Source organism: Aquarana catesbeiana, linkage group LG01 (assembly GCF_042186555.1).
Source record: "Aquarana catesbeiana isolate 2022-GZ linkage group LG01, ASM4218655v1, whole genome shotgun sequence".
NCBI lineage: Eukaryota > Metazoa > Chordata > Amphibia > Anura > Ranidae > Aquarana > Aquarana catesbeiana.
In genome coordinates, this window is record NC_133324.1 from 484324062 (window position 1) to 484343890 (window position 19829).

General features: G+C 43.5%; 1 protein-coding gene across 1 annotated transcript in view; it reads left to right on the forward strand.

Moving 5' to 3' along the window:
• The window catches only part of TRIM14 (tripartite motif containing 14), a 150657-nt gene that overhangs the window by 126176 nt on the left and 4652 nt on the right, over positions 1 to 19829 (forward strand). The window contains exons 4-5 of the mRNA XM_073591800.1: positions 3781 to 3943; positions 14009 to 14101. Of these exons, the coding sequence (XP_073447901.1) occupies positions 3781 to 3943; positions 14009 to 14101 (256 nt within the window). The remainder of the gene's footprint in view (positions 1 to 3780; positions 3944 to 14008; positions 14102 to 19829) is intronic.

Here is a 19829-nt window from a genome sequence, read left to right on the forward strand (position 1 = left end):
TGGGGTCATTTAGGGGGGGTTTTGAACTGTCCTGGCATTTTATGCACAACATTTAGAAGCTTATATCACACATCACCCACTCTTCTAACAACTTGAAGACAAAGCCCTTTCTGACACTTTTTGTTTACATGAAAAAATTATTTATTTTTTTGCAAGAAAATTACTTTGAACCCCCAAACATTATTTTTTTTTAAAGCAAATGCCCTACAGATGAAAATGGTGGGTGTTTCATTTTTTTTTCCACACAGTATTTGCGCAGCCATTTTTCAAATGCATTTTTTGGGGAAAAAACACACTTTTTAAAATAAAATTTTAAAATTTAATGCACTAAAACACACAAATGTTTGATGAAATAAAAAAGATGATCTTAGGCCGAGTACATGGATACCAAACATGACATGCTTTAAAATTGTGCACAAACGTGCAGTGTCAACAAATAAATACATTTTTAAAAGCCTTTAAAAGCCTTTACAGGTTACCACTTTAGATTTACAGAGGAGGTCTACTGCTAAAATTACTGCCCTCGATCTGACCTTCGCTGTGATACCTCACATGCATGGTGCAATTGCTGTTTACATTTGACGCCAGACCGACGTTTGCGTTCGCCTTAGCGCGAGAGCAGGGGGGGACAGGGGTGTTTTTTTTGTTTTGTTTTTTTTTTTCTTTATTATTTTTTTGCTTTTTTATCTTATTTTTAAACTGTTCCTTTCATTTTTTTTTTATCATTTTTATTGTTATCTCAGGGAATGTAAATATCCCCTATGATAGCAATAGGTAGTGACAGGTACTCTTTTTTGAAAAAATTGGGGTCTATTAGACCCTAGATCTCTCCTCTGCCCTCAAAGCATCTGACCACACCAAGCTTGGTGTGATAAAATGCTTTCCCAATTTCCCAATGGCGCTGTTTACATCCGGCGAAATCTAAGTCATGAAATGCTCATAGCTTCCGGTTTCTTAGGCCATAGAGATGTTTGGAGCCACTCTGGTCTCTGATCAGCTCTATGGTCAGCTGGCTGAATCACCGGCTGCATTCTCAGGTTCCCTGTTGAGACAGGAGAGCCAGAGAAAAACACGGAAGACGGCGGGGGGGGGGCATTCCCTTCCACTGCTTGTAAAAGCAGTCTAGAGGCTAATTAGCCGCTAGGATTGCTTTTACATGAAAGCCGACCGCTGGCTGAAAAGAATGATACCAAGATGATACCTAAACCTGCAGGCATCATTCTGGTATAACCACTCAAAGTCGTGAATGGCGTACCTGAAGACAAAAAAAATGGTTAACAATAAAACACAGTAAACGGTAAAGTATAAAAAATTGCATACCTGAAAAGCAAACATTATAAAACATAACAACAATAAAACATTGCAGAATAGAATACAGTAAAAAAGAGGAGAACAATAGAGAGAGAATAGAGCGAGAGAGAACAATAAAACGACAACTATTTTTGTTTTTTTTATTTTATATATTTTTTTTGGTTTTTTTTGTTTTTTTACACTTTTTTTTGTAACTTTTATTTTATTTTAACTGTAACCGGTTCCAGGTTCGGGTCTCTCAAAATGCGATGGCATCTTGGGAGACCCTGTGAAAGTGTGCCTAGTCTGTGCAATGCTGTACCCTACGCTAATAACTAGTGCATGGTAGCGTTCAAAACATTCACCAATGCAAAGACCAGGATTGTCAGGACAGGAGGGACAATAATAGCGGGTGTCACGCCTATATCCGCGCTTGCTGCAGACACAACATCTTTTTTGGGGGGGTTCGTTGGGTAGGGGTACTCGGGAGGACATAAAGAAAATGCCTCTCATGCAACCGACTGCATTTTGTTGGGGATGTGAATGGGGGAAGTACGGGTGCTGCAGAAGTGGTGGGTTCCCAATTAGGATTGGCAAATGCAGCAGGAAGGGCATTATGGGCACGACGGGCCTGTTTGTCTTCTTCTTGGTGGCAGCGGGACACTACTTGTGCTTGCCACCTCACCAGCTTGAACTGCACTTATGGGACTCGCCATGTGACTACGACCGGGGTGTACTAGGCCGCTGGCACTTGCCAGTTCACCAAAGCGCTACCAAAAAAACTGTTAGCGATCGCAGGGATCAGGCCTGACTCTGCGAGCGCTGCAGTTATGCGTTTAGTGTTTTGTAAGTGACAGTGATCGATCGATACTGCACTTGGGTGGGCTGAGCCGGGCGGAGGGACAAAACGCAGGTGCTAGCAGGTATCTGGGCTGATCCGGCTAACACTGCGTTTTTGGGAACCCTAAACTGCTGGGGACGCTAGTATAGATCTGATCGGATCAGATATTGATCCGTTCAGATACTATACCACTAAGGGAGGTATACGGTGCGTGCATGGGTATTAGCGGTACTGGCACTAACCTGACACTGCCTGGGGCTGGTGCTTGCCAGTTCACCAAAACGCTACCAAAAAAACTGTTAGCGATCACAGGGATCAGGCCTGACTCTGCGAATGCTGCAGTTATGCGTTTAGTGTTTTGTGACAGTGATCGATCGATACTGCACTTGGGTGGGCTGGGCCGGGCGGAGGGGCAAAATGCAGGTGCTATCAGGTATCTGGGCTGATCCCGCTAACACTGCATTTTTGGGAACCCTAAACTGCTGGGGACGTTAGTATAGATCTGATCGGATCAGATATTGATCCGTTCAGATACTATACCACTAAGGGAGGCGTATGCTGCGTGTGTGGGTGTTAGCGGTACTGGCGCTAACCTGACGCTGCCTGGGGCGATGCATATCACCGCCGGGCAATCAGGGGGCTAAACCTTTATTAGGTAATAAACTGCGGGTGCCCTGACACTATAAAAAATAAACAAACTAACCAGCGTCACTCGTAACGGTTATACGGTGATCAGTGGTGAAAGGGTTAACTAGGAGGCAATCAAGGGGTTAAAACCTTTTATTAGTTAGTATATGGGGGTCCCTGTCACTAAAAAACGCTGACGGCGAACCTAAATATTTACCTCCCTAACTAGCGTCACCAGTGACACTAATACAGCGATCAGAAAAATGATCGCTTAGCGACACTGGCGACGGGGGTGATCAAGGGGTTAAAACTTTATTAGGGGGGTTAGGGGGGTACCCTAGCCCTAAAGGGTGCCTAACACTAACTGCCCTACCACACTAACTGTCACAAACTGACACCAATGCAGTAATCAGAAAAAAAAAAAACCTGCTTGGTGTCAGTGTGACAGAGGGGTGGGGGTGATTGGGGGGTGATCGGGGGGGGGATTGGGGGGTAAAGGGGGTGTATTGTGTGCCTGGCATGTTCTACTGTGTGTGTGTGTTTTACACTCACATTGCAGTCTTCTCTTCTCGGCGCCGGAACAGAAAATACCGAGCCGAGGAGAGATTACATCATTTCCTCTGCCTCTGTGTATTATACAGAGGAAGGGGAATGATCCCATTGACTGGGAGCGATCGCGAGGGGGGGGGCCACGAATGGATGGCCTCCCCCTCACCTCCGATTGGCGGGGGACAAACGCCGACCGCTTCGGGCACTGGGGGGGGGTCCGATCGGACCCCCCGCCTGCGGGAGGCAGATCACGTACAGGTACGTGATTCTGCCTGCCCGTGCCATTCTGCCGACGTACATCGTCATGAGGCGGTCGGCAAGTGGTTAATTGTGTAGTAATTCATTCTGTTCTAGTACATCACTATCCAGAGGTGCGTTAGTTTATCTGGTATGTAATTCATTCTGTTCTGGTATATCACTATCCTTTATTGGTTTAGTGAAGTAGATGACATGGTACTTGTGTTTTTAAACAGGATTATACAGCATCAGAGAGGGAGATTAGGACTTCCATGGCTCCAGCTGAACAGTGGCATCCAGTCCCAGTTACTTTTGAACATCTGGAAAATTACTATGGCTCTTTCACAGAAACTTTCAAATCTATATTCAAGGAGCCTCTTACAACCCGTCTTCAAAAAGGTAAGCATGGTAGGTAGGTATGTAAGCTTTTGCAAGATGGTAAACATTTCCAAATTGCTTTGATTACATTTTTTGAGGATTGTAATCTGCAATTAACAGTGTAATCTTTTGCATATGAATGACATAATCTGGCAGAAGAATGGGGATTTCTTCTTCCTTACCAGTGGCGGCTGGTGACGTTTTAGGATGGGGGGGCACCAGACCCCGCCCTTCCTTTTTGACCCCTCCCGCTTCCTATAAGCCCCACCCCTTATAGAATTCACCCACTCCGTTCCCTGTATTCCACCCATAGTGTCAGGAGTATACAGCCCTAGCATCACAGGACAGAGTATACAGCCCTAGCATCACAGGACAGAGTATACAGCCCTAGTATCACAGGACAGAAGTATACAGCCCTAGCATCACAGGACAGGAGTATACAGCCCTAGCATCACAGGACAGGAGTATACAGCCCTAGCATCACAGGACAGGAGTATACAGCCCTAGCATCACAGGACAGAGTATACAGCCCTAGTATCACAGAACAGAGTATACAGCCCTAGCATCACAGGAAATGAGTATACAGCCCTAGCATCACAGGACAGAGTTTACAGCCCTAGCATCACAGGACAGAAGTATACAGCCCTAGCATCACAGGACAGGAGTATACAGCCCTAGCATCACAGGACAGGAGTATACAGCCCTAGCATCACAGGAAAGGAGTATACAGCCCTAGCATCACAGGACAGAGTATACAGCCCTAGCATCACAGGACAGAGTATACAGCCCTAGCATCACAGGACACAGTATACAGCCCTAGCATCACAGGACACAGTATACAGCCCTAGCATCACAGGACAGGAGTATACAGCCCTAGCATCACAGGACAGAGTATACAGCTCAGCCTCACAGATGAGGGTATATAGCTCAGCCTCACAGATGAGGGTATATAGCTCAGCCTCACAGATGAGGGTATATAGCTCAGCCTCACAGATGAGGGTATATAGCTCAGCCTCACAGATGAGGGTATATAGCTCAGCCTCACTGATCAGGGTATATAGCTCAGCCTCACTGATCAGGGTATATAGCTCAGCCTCACCGATCAGGGTATGCAGGTACACATCATCTGTCCTGTATACAGCTAGCTACAGTATCTCACAAAAGTGAGTACACACCTCACATTTTTGAAAATATTTTATTATATCTTTTTGTCAGGTACGGTGTCATCTCCGGTTTCACCTGCTGGTGGCAATATTACATTCAGCACCAAAAGGGTGTAATTCTAGTGGCCACCAGCGGGTTTCTCCCTGCCTGGACTTCAGACCTGCCATCAGCACACCTTTCATGGGTCTGCTGGACTATATAGACCCACCCTGAACTAAGCCTCAGTGCTTCACAATTCCTCTGCTAAGCCCTTGTCCCTGCCAGTACCTGCTCTTGTTCCAGCCTGTTCCTGTTTGTTCCTGGACCCCGTTTGTGTATCCTGTCCTTGAGTCCTGTTTCCTGTTCCCTGCTCCTTGGTCTGCTTCATTATTCCTGGTTTCTGTTCCCTTGTCGCTTTTGCCCATGCCTTATTTTTATTTCATGTTTGTTTCCTTGCTCGTGTATTATATTAGTTAGATAGTTAGGTGGGTTTGGGGGTTTGCTGTGTTTTCACTATTTACTTGGTTTTGGTTTGCTGTCTTGATTTCACGTGTATCTTTATCATTTATAATAAACATACTTTTTTTATTTATTTACTTGTTTGTCCCTGATTCCTTGGTGCAGCCCAGCGATCTGATCACCTGCATTGGATGTTGTGTATAACATCCCCTGACACTTTTCATGTGACAACACTGAAGAAATTATACTTTGCTACAATGTAAAGTGGTGAGTGTACAGCTTGTAAAAAAGTGTGAATTTGCTGTCTCTTCAAAATAACTCAACACACAGCCATTAATGACTAAACCGCTGGCAACAAAAGTGAGTACACCCCTAAGTGAAAATGTCCAAATTAGGCAAAAGGTGTCAATATTTTGCGTGGCCACCATTATTTTCCAGCACTGCCTTAACCCTCTTGGGCATGGAGTTCACCAGAGCTTCACAGGTTGCCACTGGAGTCCTCTTCCACTCCTCCATTACAACATCACAGAGCTGGTGCATGTTAGAGATCTTGTGCTCCTCCACCTTCCGTTTGAGGATGCCCCAAAGATGCTCAATAGGGTTTAGGTCTGGAGACATGCTTGGCCAGTCCATCACCTTTACCCTCAGCTTCTTTAGCAAGGCAGTGGTCATCTTGGAGGTTTGTTTGGGGTCGTTATCATGTTGGAATATTGCCCTGTGGCCCAGTCTCCGAAGTGAAGGGGATCATGCTCTGCTTTAGTATGTCACATTACATGTTGACATTCATGGTTCTCTCAATGAACTGTAGCTCCCCAGTGCTTGCAGCACTCATAAAGCCCCAGACCATGACCCTCCCACCACCATGCTTGACTGTAGGCAAGACACACTTGTCTTTGTACTCCTCACCTGGTTGCTGCCACACACGCTTGACACCATCTGAACCAAATAAGTTTATCTTGGTTTCATCAGACCACAGGACATGGTTCCAGTAATCCATATCCTTAGTCTGCTTGTCTTCAGCAAACTGTTTGCGGACTTTCTTGTACATCATCTTTAGAAGAGGCTTCCTTCTGGGACGACAGCCATGCAGACCAATTTGATGCAGTGTGCGGCGTATGGTCTGAGCACTAACAGGCTGACCCTCCACCCCTTCAACCTCTGCAGCAATGCTGGCAGCACTCATACGTCTATTTCCCAAACACAACCTCTGAATATGACACTGAGCACGTGCACTCAACTACTTTGGTCGACCATGGCGAGGACTGTTCTGAGTGGAACCTCTTCCTGTTAAATCGCTGTATGGTCTTGGCCACCATGCTGCAGCTCAGCTTCAGGGTCTTGGCAATCTTCTTATAGCCTAGGCCATCTTTATGTAGAGCAACATTTCTTTTTTCAGATCCTCAGAGAGTTCTTTGCCATGAGGTGCCTCGTTGAACTACCAGTGATCAGTATGAGAGAGTGAGAGCGATAACACCGAATTTAACACACCTGCTCCCCATTCTCACCTGAGACCTTGTAACACTAACGAGTTACATGACACCGGGGAGGGAAAATAGCTAATTGGGCCCAATTTGGACATTTTCACTTAGGGGTGTACTCACTTTTGTTACCAGCGGTTTAGACATTAATGACTGTGTGTTGAGTTATTTTGAGGGGACAGCAAATTTACACTGTTATACATGCTGTACACTCACTACTTTACATTGTAGCAAAGTCATTTCTTCAGTGATGTCACATAAAAATATATAATAATGTAACGTAGTCAATACATGGCATGGTAGAACTCCCCCAAATCATGTATTGCAAAGCAGCCAGCGAGACATGATGTGGCACACTCACTGATACTGTCTTAGGCCTGATTCACACCTATGCATTTTTAGTGCTTTTTGCATTTTGCAGATTTGCACTACAGCCCATTTAACATATGGAACACATTCTGTAGAGCAAAATGCAAAAAGCATTAAAAATGCATAGGTGTGAATCAAGCCTCACACCCTGATGCTCCGGTCATTGTATAATACACCCATCATCGTCATCCCCATATTATACACCCATCATCACTATCCTTATCCCCATATTATACACCCATCATCATACTCCTCATCATTGTATAATACACCCATCATCACTATCCTTATCCCCATATTATACACCCATCATCATACTCCTCATCAATGTATATTACACCCATCATCACTATCCTTATCCCCATATTATACACCCATCATCATACTCCTCATCAATGTATATTACACCCATCATCACTATCCTTATCCCCATATTATACACCCATCATTATACTCCTCATCATTGTATAATACACCCATCATCACTATCCTTATCCCCATATTATACACCCATCATCATACTCCTCATCATTGTATAATACACCCATCATCACTATCCTTATCCCCATATTATACACCCATCATCATCATACTCCTCATGATTGTATAATACACCCATCATCGTCATCCCCATATTATACACCCATCATCACTATCCTTATCCCCATATTATACACCCGTCATCATCATCCTCATCATTGTATAATACACCCATCATCGTCATCCCCATATTATACACCCATCATCACTATCCTTATCCCCATATTATACACCCATCATCATCATCATCATCATCATACTCCTCGTCGTCGTCATCAAACCCATATTATACACCCGTCATCATCAGACCCATATTATACACCCGTCATCATCAGACCCATATTATACACCCGTCATCATCAAACCCATATTATACACCCGTCATCACTATCCTCATCTCCGTAGAATACACCCTTCATCATCATCCTCATCCTTTTATAATACAGCCATCATCGTCATCCTTGTATAATACAGCCCTCGTCCTTGTACAATACACCCATCCTCATCTTTGTATAATACAGCCATCATTGTCATCCTTGTACAATACAGCCGTCATCCTCATCGTTGTACAATACACCCATCCTCCTCATTGTATAATACAGCCATCATCATCATCCTCATCCTTGTATAATACACCCGTCCTCCTCATTGTATAATACAGCCGTCATCATCATCCTCATCCTTGTATAATACACCCATGCTCATCATTGTATAATACACCCGTCATCACCATCCTCATCATCATTGTATAATACACCCGTCATCGCTATCCTCATCCTTGTATAATACACTCATCCTATGCCTTGTATAATACACCCGTCATCATCATCCTCATCCTTGTATAATACACCCGTCATCGCTATCCTCATCCTTGTATAATACACCCATCCTCATCATCCTCATCCTTGTATAATACACCCATCCTCATTCTATAATACACCCATCCTCATCATCCTCATCCTTGCATAATACACCCATCCTCATCCTTGCATAATACACCTATCCTCATCATTCTATAATACACCCGTCATCATCATAATCCTCATCCTTGTATAATACACCCATCCTCATCATTCTATAATACACCCGTCATCATCATCCTCATCCTTGTATAATACACCCATCCTCATCATTCTATAATACACCCATCATCATAACCCTCATCCTTGTATAACCGGTTCCCGACCGGCGCACGACGATGTACATCGGCAGAATGGCACGTCTGGGCAAATGGGTGTACCCGTACATCCCTTTAAATTTGCCGCCATGCCATTGCGTGCATGCTGGCCGGGAGCTCCGTGAGTCGGGTCGCAGGTCCTGCGGACTCGATCGTTGTGGGGATACCCGCGATCGCCTCACGGAGAGGAAGAACGGAGAGATGCTGATGTAAACAGCATCTCCCTGTTCTGCCTAGTGACAGTGTCACTGTTCTCTGCTTCCTGTGATCGGGAGCAGAGATCAATGATGTGTTACACGCCCCCCCCCCCACAGTTAGAAACACTTCCCAGGACATACTTAACCCCTACACTGCCCTCTAGTGGTTAACCGCTTCACTGCCAGTGTCATTTACACAGGAATCAGTGCATTTGTATAGCACTGATTGCTGTATAAATGACAATGGTCCCAAAAATGTGTCAAAAATGTCCGATGTGTCCGCCATAATGTCGCAGTCACGATAAAAATCGCTGATCGCCGCCATTACTAGTAAAAAAAAATTATTAATAAAAATGTCATAAAACTATCCCCTATTTTGTAGACGCTATAACTTTTGCACAAACCAATCAATAAACGCTTATTGCGATTTTTTTTTACCAAAAATATGTAGAAGAAAAATGTAGAAGAAGTATCGGCCTAAACTGAGGAAAATAAATGTTTTTTAAAATATTTTTGTGGATATTTATTATAGCAAAAAGTAAAAAATAATGTGTTTTTTCAAAAGTGTTGCTATTTTTTTGTTTATAGCGCAAAAAATAAAAACCACAGAGGTGATCAAATACCTCCAATAGAAAGCTCTATTTGTGGGGAAAAAAAAGGACATCAACTTTGTTTGGGAGCCACGTCGCACGACTGCGCAATTGTCAGTTAAAGCGACGCAGTGCCGAATCGCAAAAAGTGCTCTGGTCAGGAAGGGGGTAAATTCTTCCGGGTCTGAAGTGGATAATACACCCATCCTCATCATTCTAAAATACACCCGTCATCATCATCTTCATCATTCTATAATACACCCGTCATCATCATCTTCATCCTTGTAATACACCCGGGTTCAACAAACAGTTGAATTCTAAAATAGTGAATGCTTCTAATCTAGAAGCATGGAGCACCAGCCCTGGTTTTATGAGATGAGCCTTCTCCTTTAGCCTGGGTTCACACTGATGCGATGTGGGAACCAGTGCTATTCCAGCGTCGGTTCCCGCATCGCATCTCTCCCGCAGGCAGTTCACACTCAACTCGCACAGAAATTGCATCGCATAGGTGAGAACACCTATGCGATCCGATTTCAGTGTGGGGGAAAACAAGTCCCTGCACTTTTTTTCCTGCGAATCTAATGCGAGTTCAGCCATACAACTGTATGGCTGAACTCGCATCTCACAGACATCGCATGTTATTCGCACCGCAGTGCGGGTACAAATCACATGCCATGTCTTAGATCGCAGTAGTCTGAACCTGGGCTCATACCCTACCTCCAGTAGGTAATAAGAGAAACCAACAGAATAAATGCAGGGAAGTAAAGGGTTAACCTCCTCACCTGATAACAGAACATTCACTGCACACTCAGGCTCAGACTTACTGCTGGGACAGTATAACTGTAACTGGAGACAAGTTCAACAAACTCTGAGATAGCTGAAGATAGCAGCATGCCAAAGGACAACCTGTCACAATAGAAGATGGGCAACCTGTCACAGGGGAAGATTGGTGTCTCTCCTGCAATAAATAAGGCTGAGCCTAGTGTGCAGGGAGCTGTTATCAGGTGAGTGAGTGAAATGTTTACTTGCATTTGCTTGCTACTGATAGGACAAGCTGCTCCAACTCCAAGTTTGTCCCTCAGTCCCTGCATCAATACAGAGCCGCTTCTCCTCCGTCCATGCCTAGTTACTGCCCTGCATGGGGGCTTAACTCTGCCTATGGAGCCGCGCTGGCAGTCTCAGTCCGTCATTGGTGTACACTTCATACTGCAATGAGACAGGAAACCGGAAGTGACGCGGGTGTGCTGAAAAAAACACTGCCTGCCGTTCTCCAATCCCCGCTAATTAAAATGCAGGAAAAGAGGACAGAAACAAATCAGTGTAGAGTGGTAGTGTTTGTAGGCACATCGTTTGCGCCCTGCAGACGCCTTAAACACGGGCAAATCAGCTTCTAAGCTTGCAATCAGCTGATTGCAAGCTGGGAAGTTTTCCATAAACCACCGTGTGGCAGGCGCCCGGACACCCTTAAAGGGCACCTTTTTTTTTATTACAGCTTGGGGAGGGCAGCGCCCGTGTGCCCCCTATGGACGGGCCACCACTGTTCCTTACACTACACAAGTCAGCAAGACCTTATTTTTAAGAATTGTATAAACTACACTGTAAAGTTGAAGTGTAGTCAGTGCATATAATACCTTTCCTTTGTTTCCCCCTTCTCCCTGATCAACATGCAATTAAATCTTTTCCAACAAATCATTTTGTTTTTCAATAAACACACCTTTTAAGACCCAGTGACATCATCACTGGTATCTCTGCTGCTTTTTGCTTGAGTTTGGTGGGAGGGGCTGGTAGGCTCCTGTAAAGTGTAAACATCCCAGCATTCTGCCTCAGATATTTTTCAAAAACAATGAATGAACACCTCCCCTGGATCCCTTTAGATGTACTGGGTGGTGCAGACTTTAGCTGTGCAAGACTGCTGATTGATTGCTGTTAATCATGCTCATCTAAAGGGATATCAGGGATGTGTTCTTTCACATAAAGCTCAGGAATAAAATGATTGGTGGAAGAGAAAGATAAAAGCTTTAAGAGGGTGGTCAATGACCTACTGATCAGAGAGAGACATGATTTGTGAATAAATAAAAGGTGTGCTATTTTTTAAATTAGACAAATGAAATAAAAAATATTCATCTTTTTTATTTAAGCAAATATTTGTTTATTAGTTATCAAAAATTATATAGATTAAGAAAAAACAAGTACAATCCACCTTACTTCATAAGAAAAAACAGAAAAGTTTACAGTCCTTTGTCTATATATCGTAATTCGAAATGATCCAACACCCAAAAATAGGAAATATAGGCAATACACAATAAGTACATTCCAAAAGTCTGAAAACTTAAGAGTACAAAAAAAAGGAAGGGGGAGAAAAAAGCAGGAGTTCTCACATGAGTTGAATAAGAGAAAATCTTATACAGAGTGATGCTTTTAAGTGTAAGTATAAGTATCCAGGTCAACCAAACCCTTTTAAACTTCTCATAAGTATTGCTATTTTCTGCTACTAATTCCTCCATACGCATAATTCCATTGAACCTCTCAGTCCAATATGGAATTGAGGGAATAATCGAAGATTTCCAATATCCAGGTATCAATAACTGCGGAGATAAGAAGAGATTTTTTAGCTTGAGATAGAAGTTGAGGTAAAAAAGAGAGAAGAGTAAATTCTAGGGAATTAAGAATTAATTTCTGAATATGTTATAAAGACAAATTACACACTCCCAAAGTTTATAGATAGGAGGGCATTCCCACCAAATATGAAGAGGGGTACCCATAGAAGCATGACAATGCCTACACAGATCCAACTGAGATGGAAAAATACAATATATATTAACTGGAGTACGATACCATCTCGAAAGCAATTTAAAATTGCATTCTTGAGTCTCGCAAGCCATTGAAAATTTATGGGCATTAAGAAAAATTTCATCCCATTTCTCAACACGAATTGGGCTGCCAAGTTCCACCGTCCAGTTGGCTGTATAGAAAGATAAACCTGGGGAGTCGAAAAAACTGCTCAAATTCTGTAAGTAAGTAGGCAATGAATAGCAGTTTTTGGTGATAAAAAGTGATAAAAACTCTGTAATCTAATTTAAAGGAACCAGAGGCCCTTCATCTGGTAATGCATAACTTGAAATTGTGAAAATTAAGGAAATGTATCTTCTATAAGCATATGTCTAATTTATCCCAACTTAGAATAGCGTGTGAGTAAAGACCAATATGAAAAGAAGGATTGTTTAGTAGAGAAGTGAGAGGGTGTGGTAAAGATAAGGGAAATGGTGCCAGCGCTTTAGGACTGTGTAAGTAAGCCAAGGGCAAGAGGAGTGCAGTCCGATGTCTTTAAGAGGAATCCAAAGGGCAGCTTTTGGATGTAGCGTAGAGGAATCTATTTCTAAGTTGAACCCATTGTTTATTATAAGGATGATGAAACCAGTCTAAGATACGAGAAAATATAGCTGCTTTATAATGGAGCTCAAGGTCCAGTAGAGCTGCGCCTCTACTTTTGCACGACAAAGGATTTTCCAATTAAGTCGAGGTTTGGTGGTCTTCCATATAAATTGTAATGTTTAATTTATTAAATTATTATTAAATATTATAAAATGTATTAATTTATTAACAAAAAGATTTTTGGTACTTTATTGGTAAGATTTGGAACTTATACAAGTATTTTGGGAGAATATCCATTTTGATAGCATTAATACGACCAAACCAGGATAAAGGGATTTTTGACCAAGTTAAGAGTTCAGATTTGGTTTGTGATAAAAGTGGAAGAAAATTTAAATCATAATGAGACAGAGATCCACTGGATTCCTCACTCCTAAATATTTCACAGCAACAGCTTGCCAATCAAAGGGATATGAAGATGTTAAGAATAAAACTTCTTCCCTTGGTAATGAAATATTTAATATATCTGATTTTGAAGTTGACCTTGAAATTACTTAGGAGGCCAAACGTATTAAATGCTTTTTAAATAGAAGGAATACTAAGCCTAGGTGATGTGATATAAAGTAAAAAGTCATCTGCATAAAAGAGAAATGTTATATTCTACATCATTAATGGTAATGCCATATATGGAAGAGTTGTTACGCATAACCATCTCTAAATGTTCCATTGTAATCACATATAATAATGCATCTTTTTTTATTTAGATACATTTAGTGGCCTCAGAGAGAGAGCAACACAAAAACCTGGAACGTTAATTAAAACGGGGTGCTTTGTGGACAGATCACTGTTCTTGAAACGTAAGTTCTGTTAACCTTATGCGGGGTTTATTTTTTATTAGGTAAAACTGTTCCTATAATAGGATGCGTGTTTCTCAGCGAAAAGTATGGGATTGCCTACCTAAATTATACAGCCAGCCAGGTAGGGATGTACACATGCTGCAGCTGCAATGCTTCACATCTCTGCATAGCGGGAACTCACATTCCCACATGCGTGTTCTCCTTTAGATTTACCAAATTTATATAACAGGAGGAAACACCTATCTAGCCATTCACTCTATATCCAATCAGGCAGGCCTTTGCACTACATGACTGATGGCAGATCTAAAGGAGATTGTACAATCAGATTGTATAGTGTATGGCCACCTTTATAGACCTAAAATTACTAGTTGCGCCTTCAGTGCCATTATTTGTTAACAACACACCAAACACAAAAGCAAATACACATTTTGGCATGTGAAAAAATGAGTGGCAAATGCTGCAAAATGCACAGTAAAAAACACGCAACCCACAAAACGCCAATATGTCCCATAAGCCACATATAGCACAGCCCATTTAAATCAACAGGCTGCCCTATGCGTGTGACAGGAAAAACGAGACACAAAATGTGCGCTCCCACTATGCTAGGTGTGAATGGGTCCCGAAAGTGAATTGGTGCGATAACAACAAGAAAAATGAGGCTCCATTCACATCTGTGCATTTCCTTGCATTTCAGAAATGCACTGCACATAAAAATCGCAGTAAAAAATGCACCAAACTACGTTGTAAAAAAAAGTTCTGAAGCTTCTTTGGGGCGATTGCTGCATGTAGGGCAGCACATTCACGTGGATGGGCTGCCTTATGTGTGATGAGTGAAAATGCTCTAAAACACCTCCCCACATCGCTAAAAAAAAATAAAAATGCATGTGGGAATGCGAGTTCCCGCTATGCAAAGATGTGAACACGGCTTGACAGCTGAGCGTTTTTGTCCACTCACTTCTATGTACTTCTATAAAGATGGCCATACACTATGAAATCTGATTGTATATTGTGTATTTAGTGAGAAGGGTGATCTCTGATTGCATTTCATTTAAAAAATGTGCAGCTGGGAATGGGAGGGTGGATGATGCAGGGTTTGTGCTAATGAGGTCAGCTGGTCAACTCCTTCCAGTGTCATAACCTACAGTCTGTAAGGGCGTAATGAATGTAGGACAGTAAGGTACGTGTCGGTAGATTTTATGGAAAGCTTTGATATTCTTACACAAAAAGTACTGGAATGCTATATTGGTACATAGGGGAGCTGGAATTTAGAAAAAAAAGTGAACTTAGCCTTTAACCACTTAACCACCGGGCCATGACGGATGCAGCGCGGCTCAATAACTCTGGGAAGGTGTACATTTACGTCATCCTAGAACCGCGCACACGGGAGTATGCGTGACCGCCGGGTCCACAGAGCCCTGCCAATAGAAATAGAGCTGCCGCCAACCCCCCGCTCTGCGGCCTGCTGCCGGTCTGTGACCTGTTGTGGGAAAGGCCGCAGGGTGGCTGGTGGGCGGCAGCTCCATTTCTATTGGCAGCACCTGGGCTCCGCCTCTTGTTTCTTCCCTTTGAGGAGTCATGCTCGACCTCCACGAGAGCTGGTCTTCTGTAATAGCATTGGAGATCAAATCATGCAGGAGGGACTCTACTGGGGGCACCTGATGTAACGAGGGACTCTACTGGGGGCACCTGATGTAACAAGGGACCCTACTGGGGGCACCTGATGTAAGGAGGGACTCTACTGGAGGCACCTGATGTAAGGGGGGACTTTACTTGGGGCACCTGATGTAAGGATGGACTCTACTGGGGGAACCTGTGGAAGGTGGGACTCTACTGGGGGCACATAATGTAAGGAGGGACTCTACTGGGGTCACCTGATGTAAGGAGGGACTCTACTGGGGGCACCTGATGTAAGGAGGGACTCTGCTGGGGGCACCTGATCTAAGGAAGGACTCTGCTGGGGACACCTGATGGCATCAGTGAAACGCTCAGGGCTTCCACTGATTCTGCATTATGGTGAGTTGAACTATTTCATTTTATATTACAATGTGATAATAGTAATAATGCGCTTCAATCATGGTGCCGTGATGATTGAAACGCTAACACCAGGTGTTTGGAGTATCTTTATCTGCTGATTGTTAAACTTTCTGGAACACACATACAGTATTGCTATTGTGGTGTAGGATCTGGGCCTGCTGTCCCTCTATCCCTCTTTCTTTCCTTCCTTCCTTCTTTCTTCTTCCCTCCCTATTTCTTTCTTTCTCTTTTTCGCTATGTCACACCTACAAACGAATGCCCCCCAAATTATAATAAGACCCTGCCTACAGACAAAAAAGTGTCCCTATACATTTTTTGCCAATGTTGGCAACTATGCTAGTGCTTTCTAAATTTTGCTATTAAATATGAAGTTTGACTCCTGCTGACGTTTCCTGTTTCCCCGAAAATAAGACAGTGTCTTATATTAATTTTTGCTCCCAAAGATGCGCTAGGTCTTATTTTCAGGGGATGTCTTATTTTTCCATGAAGAAGAATACGGTACACATTTATTGTGCCATTTTTATTGATTCCCCCCCTTCAGATCCTCCTGTGGCATTTTGATTCCCCCCCCCCTCAAATTCACCCTGTGTCATTTTAAGTAAGTCCCCCTCCCCCCACCCCTGTGCCAGTGGACAGTGTATTATTTAGTCTCTCCCCCTTCACCAGACATTCCACCCCCCCCCTTACCAGACATCCCCCCACCTCTTTATCAGACATCCCCCCTCCACCTCAGTCACCCCTGTGTATCTGTGCCGGCCAGATTCCACACAATGTGCCCGACTCCTGCCCCGTGCGGCTCACTCACTGTCTAATTGTGAGTCAGCCAGACTCCGTCAGGGCAGAGCGAGCAGAAGATGGCAGCTTGTCCTGGCGGCGGCACGGGTTCTCTGATTTAAAGAGACCTCACACTGCCTGAACATCTCCGGTTGCGCTGTGGCCAATCAGTGAGCTGCGTGGTGGCGCCCACCGCTACAGTCCAGAGGAGTCAGATGCTTTAGGGTAGCTTCGGGGGCTTTATTATCGGGGTGGCCTTATTATCGGGGGATGCCTTATATTAAAGTGAGACGCAAAACTGGAAGTGTCTTACTTTCGGGGAATCACGGTATATAGCAATGCATATATTGAGAGTAGGTTACCAGGTGGAAACCCTCCACTGCCTAAAGGTAAAGCAACACATCAGAAGCCCAACATCATTGAAAAACCCCAGTGTGTTTCTTTATCCTGTGACTTTTTCACCCTTGACCCTTGAAAAAGTCACGTGACATGTGATGCAACGCATCGGAAGGAGCCTAGTGACGACATCTATGGTGCTTGTGCATATTAGATACGGAGTGAGGACACACTCGATACAAGCGTCTGACCGTTGTATATGCGCTGGTTGTTTATCAACAAATGTGAGTGCAATCACCCGCCCTTTGGAGAATTTATTACAAATTAGCATTGCGCAATGATGTGCTTTTCTTTTTGATTTTATGTGAGAACCATTACACACTGAAACCCTGAAAGAACACTGAAAATTGTAAGAAGCCGACAGGACTCTGAGTGAGGGATTGGTTGATAGTAGGACCGCTGTGAACAGGCTATCCACACCTAGGTGGCTTCCTTTGATTATTGCCTTTACACGGAGGAATTTATTAAATCACTCAATCACTAAACTTTTTTAGTTTACTTATTTGATTATTAATTTGTAACGGAGGATTGTAGCACTGTAAGTGTATATAATTTATGTACTATTACCACAGCCATTGGCTCGTGCTGCTGTCAATCAACTCCAGTGATGCAAGGGTCGGGGGGCGGGGCCGAGTCCTGTAGTCGGCTGCTATGGATGCCGAGTACAGGTCTCGGGAGCGCGCCTGCAAGGTAACCCCCCTTGGGAGTGCGCTTCCCGGAGGGGGTTATCAGAAGCGGGGAGGAGTCAAGACAGCTGCCGAGGGACCCCAGAAGATGAGGATCGGGGCCACTCTGTGCAAAACGAGCTGCACAGTGGAGGTAAGTATGACATGTTTGTTCTTTTAAAAAAAAAATATTTGAACCTTTAGTGTCACTTTAACTGCACTTTGCAGTGGTTTTGCATAGAGCAGCCCGATCCTCCTCTTCTTGGGTCCCTGGCTAGAGTTCCTGGCCCCTCCCCCCTGTTGAGTGCCCCCACAGCTGCAGCTCCGTGTATCCATTCAGACACAAAGCTGCGGTTTGGCCCCACCCCCTCTCTCTCCTGACTAGTTAACTGAGTTTGATTGAGCCGATCGGGAGGGAGAGTCCCAGACAGCTGAGGCACTCGTAGATAGAGATGGGGCTCAGGTAAGAATTAGAGGGGCTGCTGCACACAAAAGGCTTTTTATCTTAATGCATAGAATGCGTTAAGATAAAAAAAAACCTTCTGCCTTTACAACCACTTTAATTGAGCGATTTCTCTGCATCAGACTAGTGTTCAGCCATGTGGGCAGTAGGAGAGATGAGTGTATATCAGGGATATGCAATTAGCGGACCTCCATCTGTTGCAGAACTACAAATCCCATGAGGCATAGCAAGACTTTGACAGCCACAAGCATGTCACCCAGAGGCAGAGGCATGATGGGACTTATAGTTTTGCAACAGCTGGAGGTCCGATAATTGCAGATCCCTGGTGTATATTATCGTCTATCGCTCTTTCGGCACTTTGATTTTTGCAACAGTGTTGCTTTAAACTGAATTATTATTTTTTGATTAGATAATGTAATACATTAATTTAGACACTAGATGGCAGCAAATCAGTATGTTTGTGACTTGTATTAAACAGATTACACCTTTTTAAAAAGCAAAGGAAAAACAGCTGTTTTCACTATTACTCGGTTCCAGTTTTGTACTGAGAAATGAAGATTGGCTGTATTTAGGAGGGGAGACCATTTTTAATAGTCATTTGCTGGATATAGACAGAGTTTTGCTATGGGGAACATAACTGAAAAAGACAGAAATTAGTAGTAAGCGTGAATTGTAATTAGAAAGGAGATCTCTAAAGTAGAACTAAAGGCAACACTTTTTTATGTATTACTTGTTCTTTGTGGTAATGTGTACTGCCCTATGTGCACTACAAATCCCATAGTCCCCATCTCAGGAGTGAGCAAGAGAGGGTGGCTATGTTCCTACATACAGGAGACATTGGAAAATAAATGTAGTCACCCTCAGCCAACAGGTAATCAGATTATAGCAGGGAAAAAAAGGGAATTTTGAGATTGAGAGGAGACTGAGAGCAATAGAAGGTGCTTTTTTGAGATAAAAGTACAGAAACCAGAGTTTAGTGTCTCTTTAGAACTGACTGAAATCAACTACTGCTTTACAAGATTCAGTAACATAGAACAGGCATGCAGATCACATTGTGACATTGGTGTGACTTCATTTGCTGCAAGCTTCTGCCAGGCCAATAGTTGAAATCAGCAAATCAGTATTAGGCTTCTTGCACACGGCCGTACAGAGGCCAAATAGTGCGCAGGGCCTGCGTAATCACTTTCCAGGACCCACAGTTGACATGTACAGTGGCCCATTGAGATGAATTAGAACAACCTTTTTCAACCAATGTGCCTATTGGGTTCCTCAGGCGTGCCTTGGGAAAAATGCCACAGATTGCCACAACAATCCTGTGAGTGGATCAAGCTTGCCTTTTTTGTTACACAAAGCCACAGGTTTTATTGTGCAGCATTACAACTTTGGGCACGTGTGG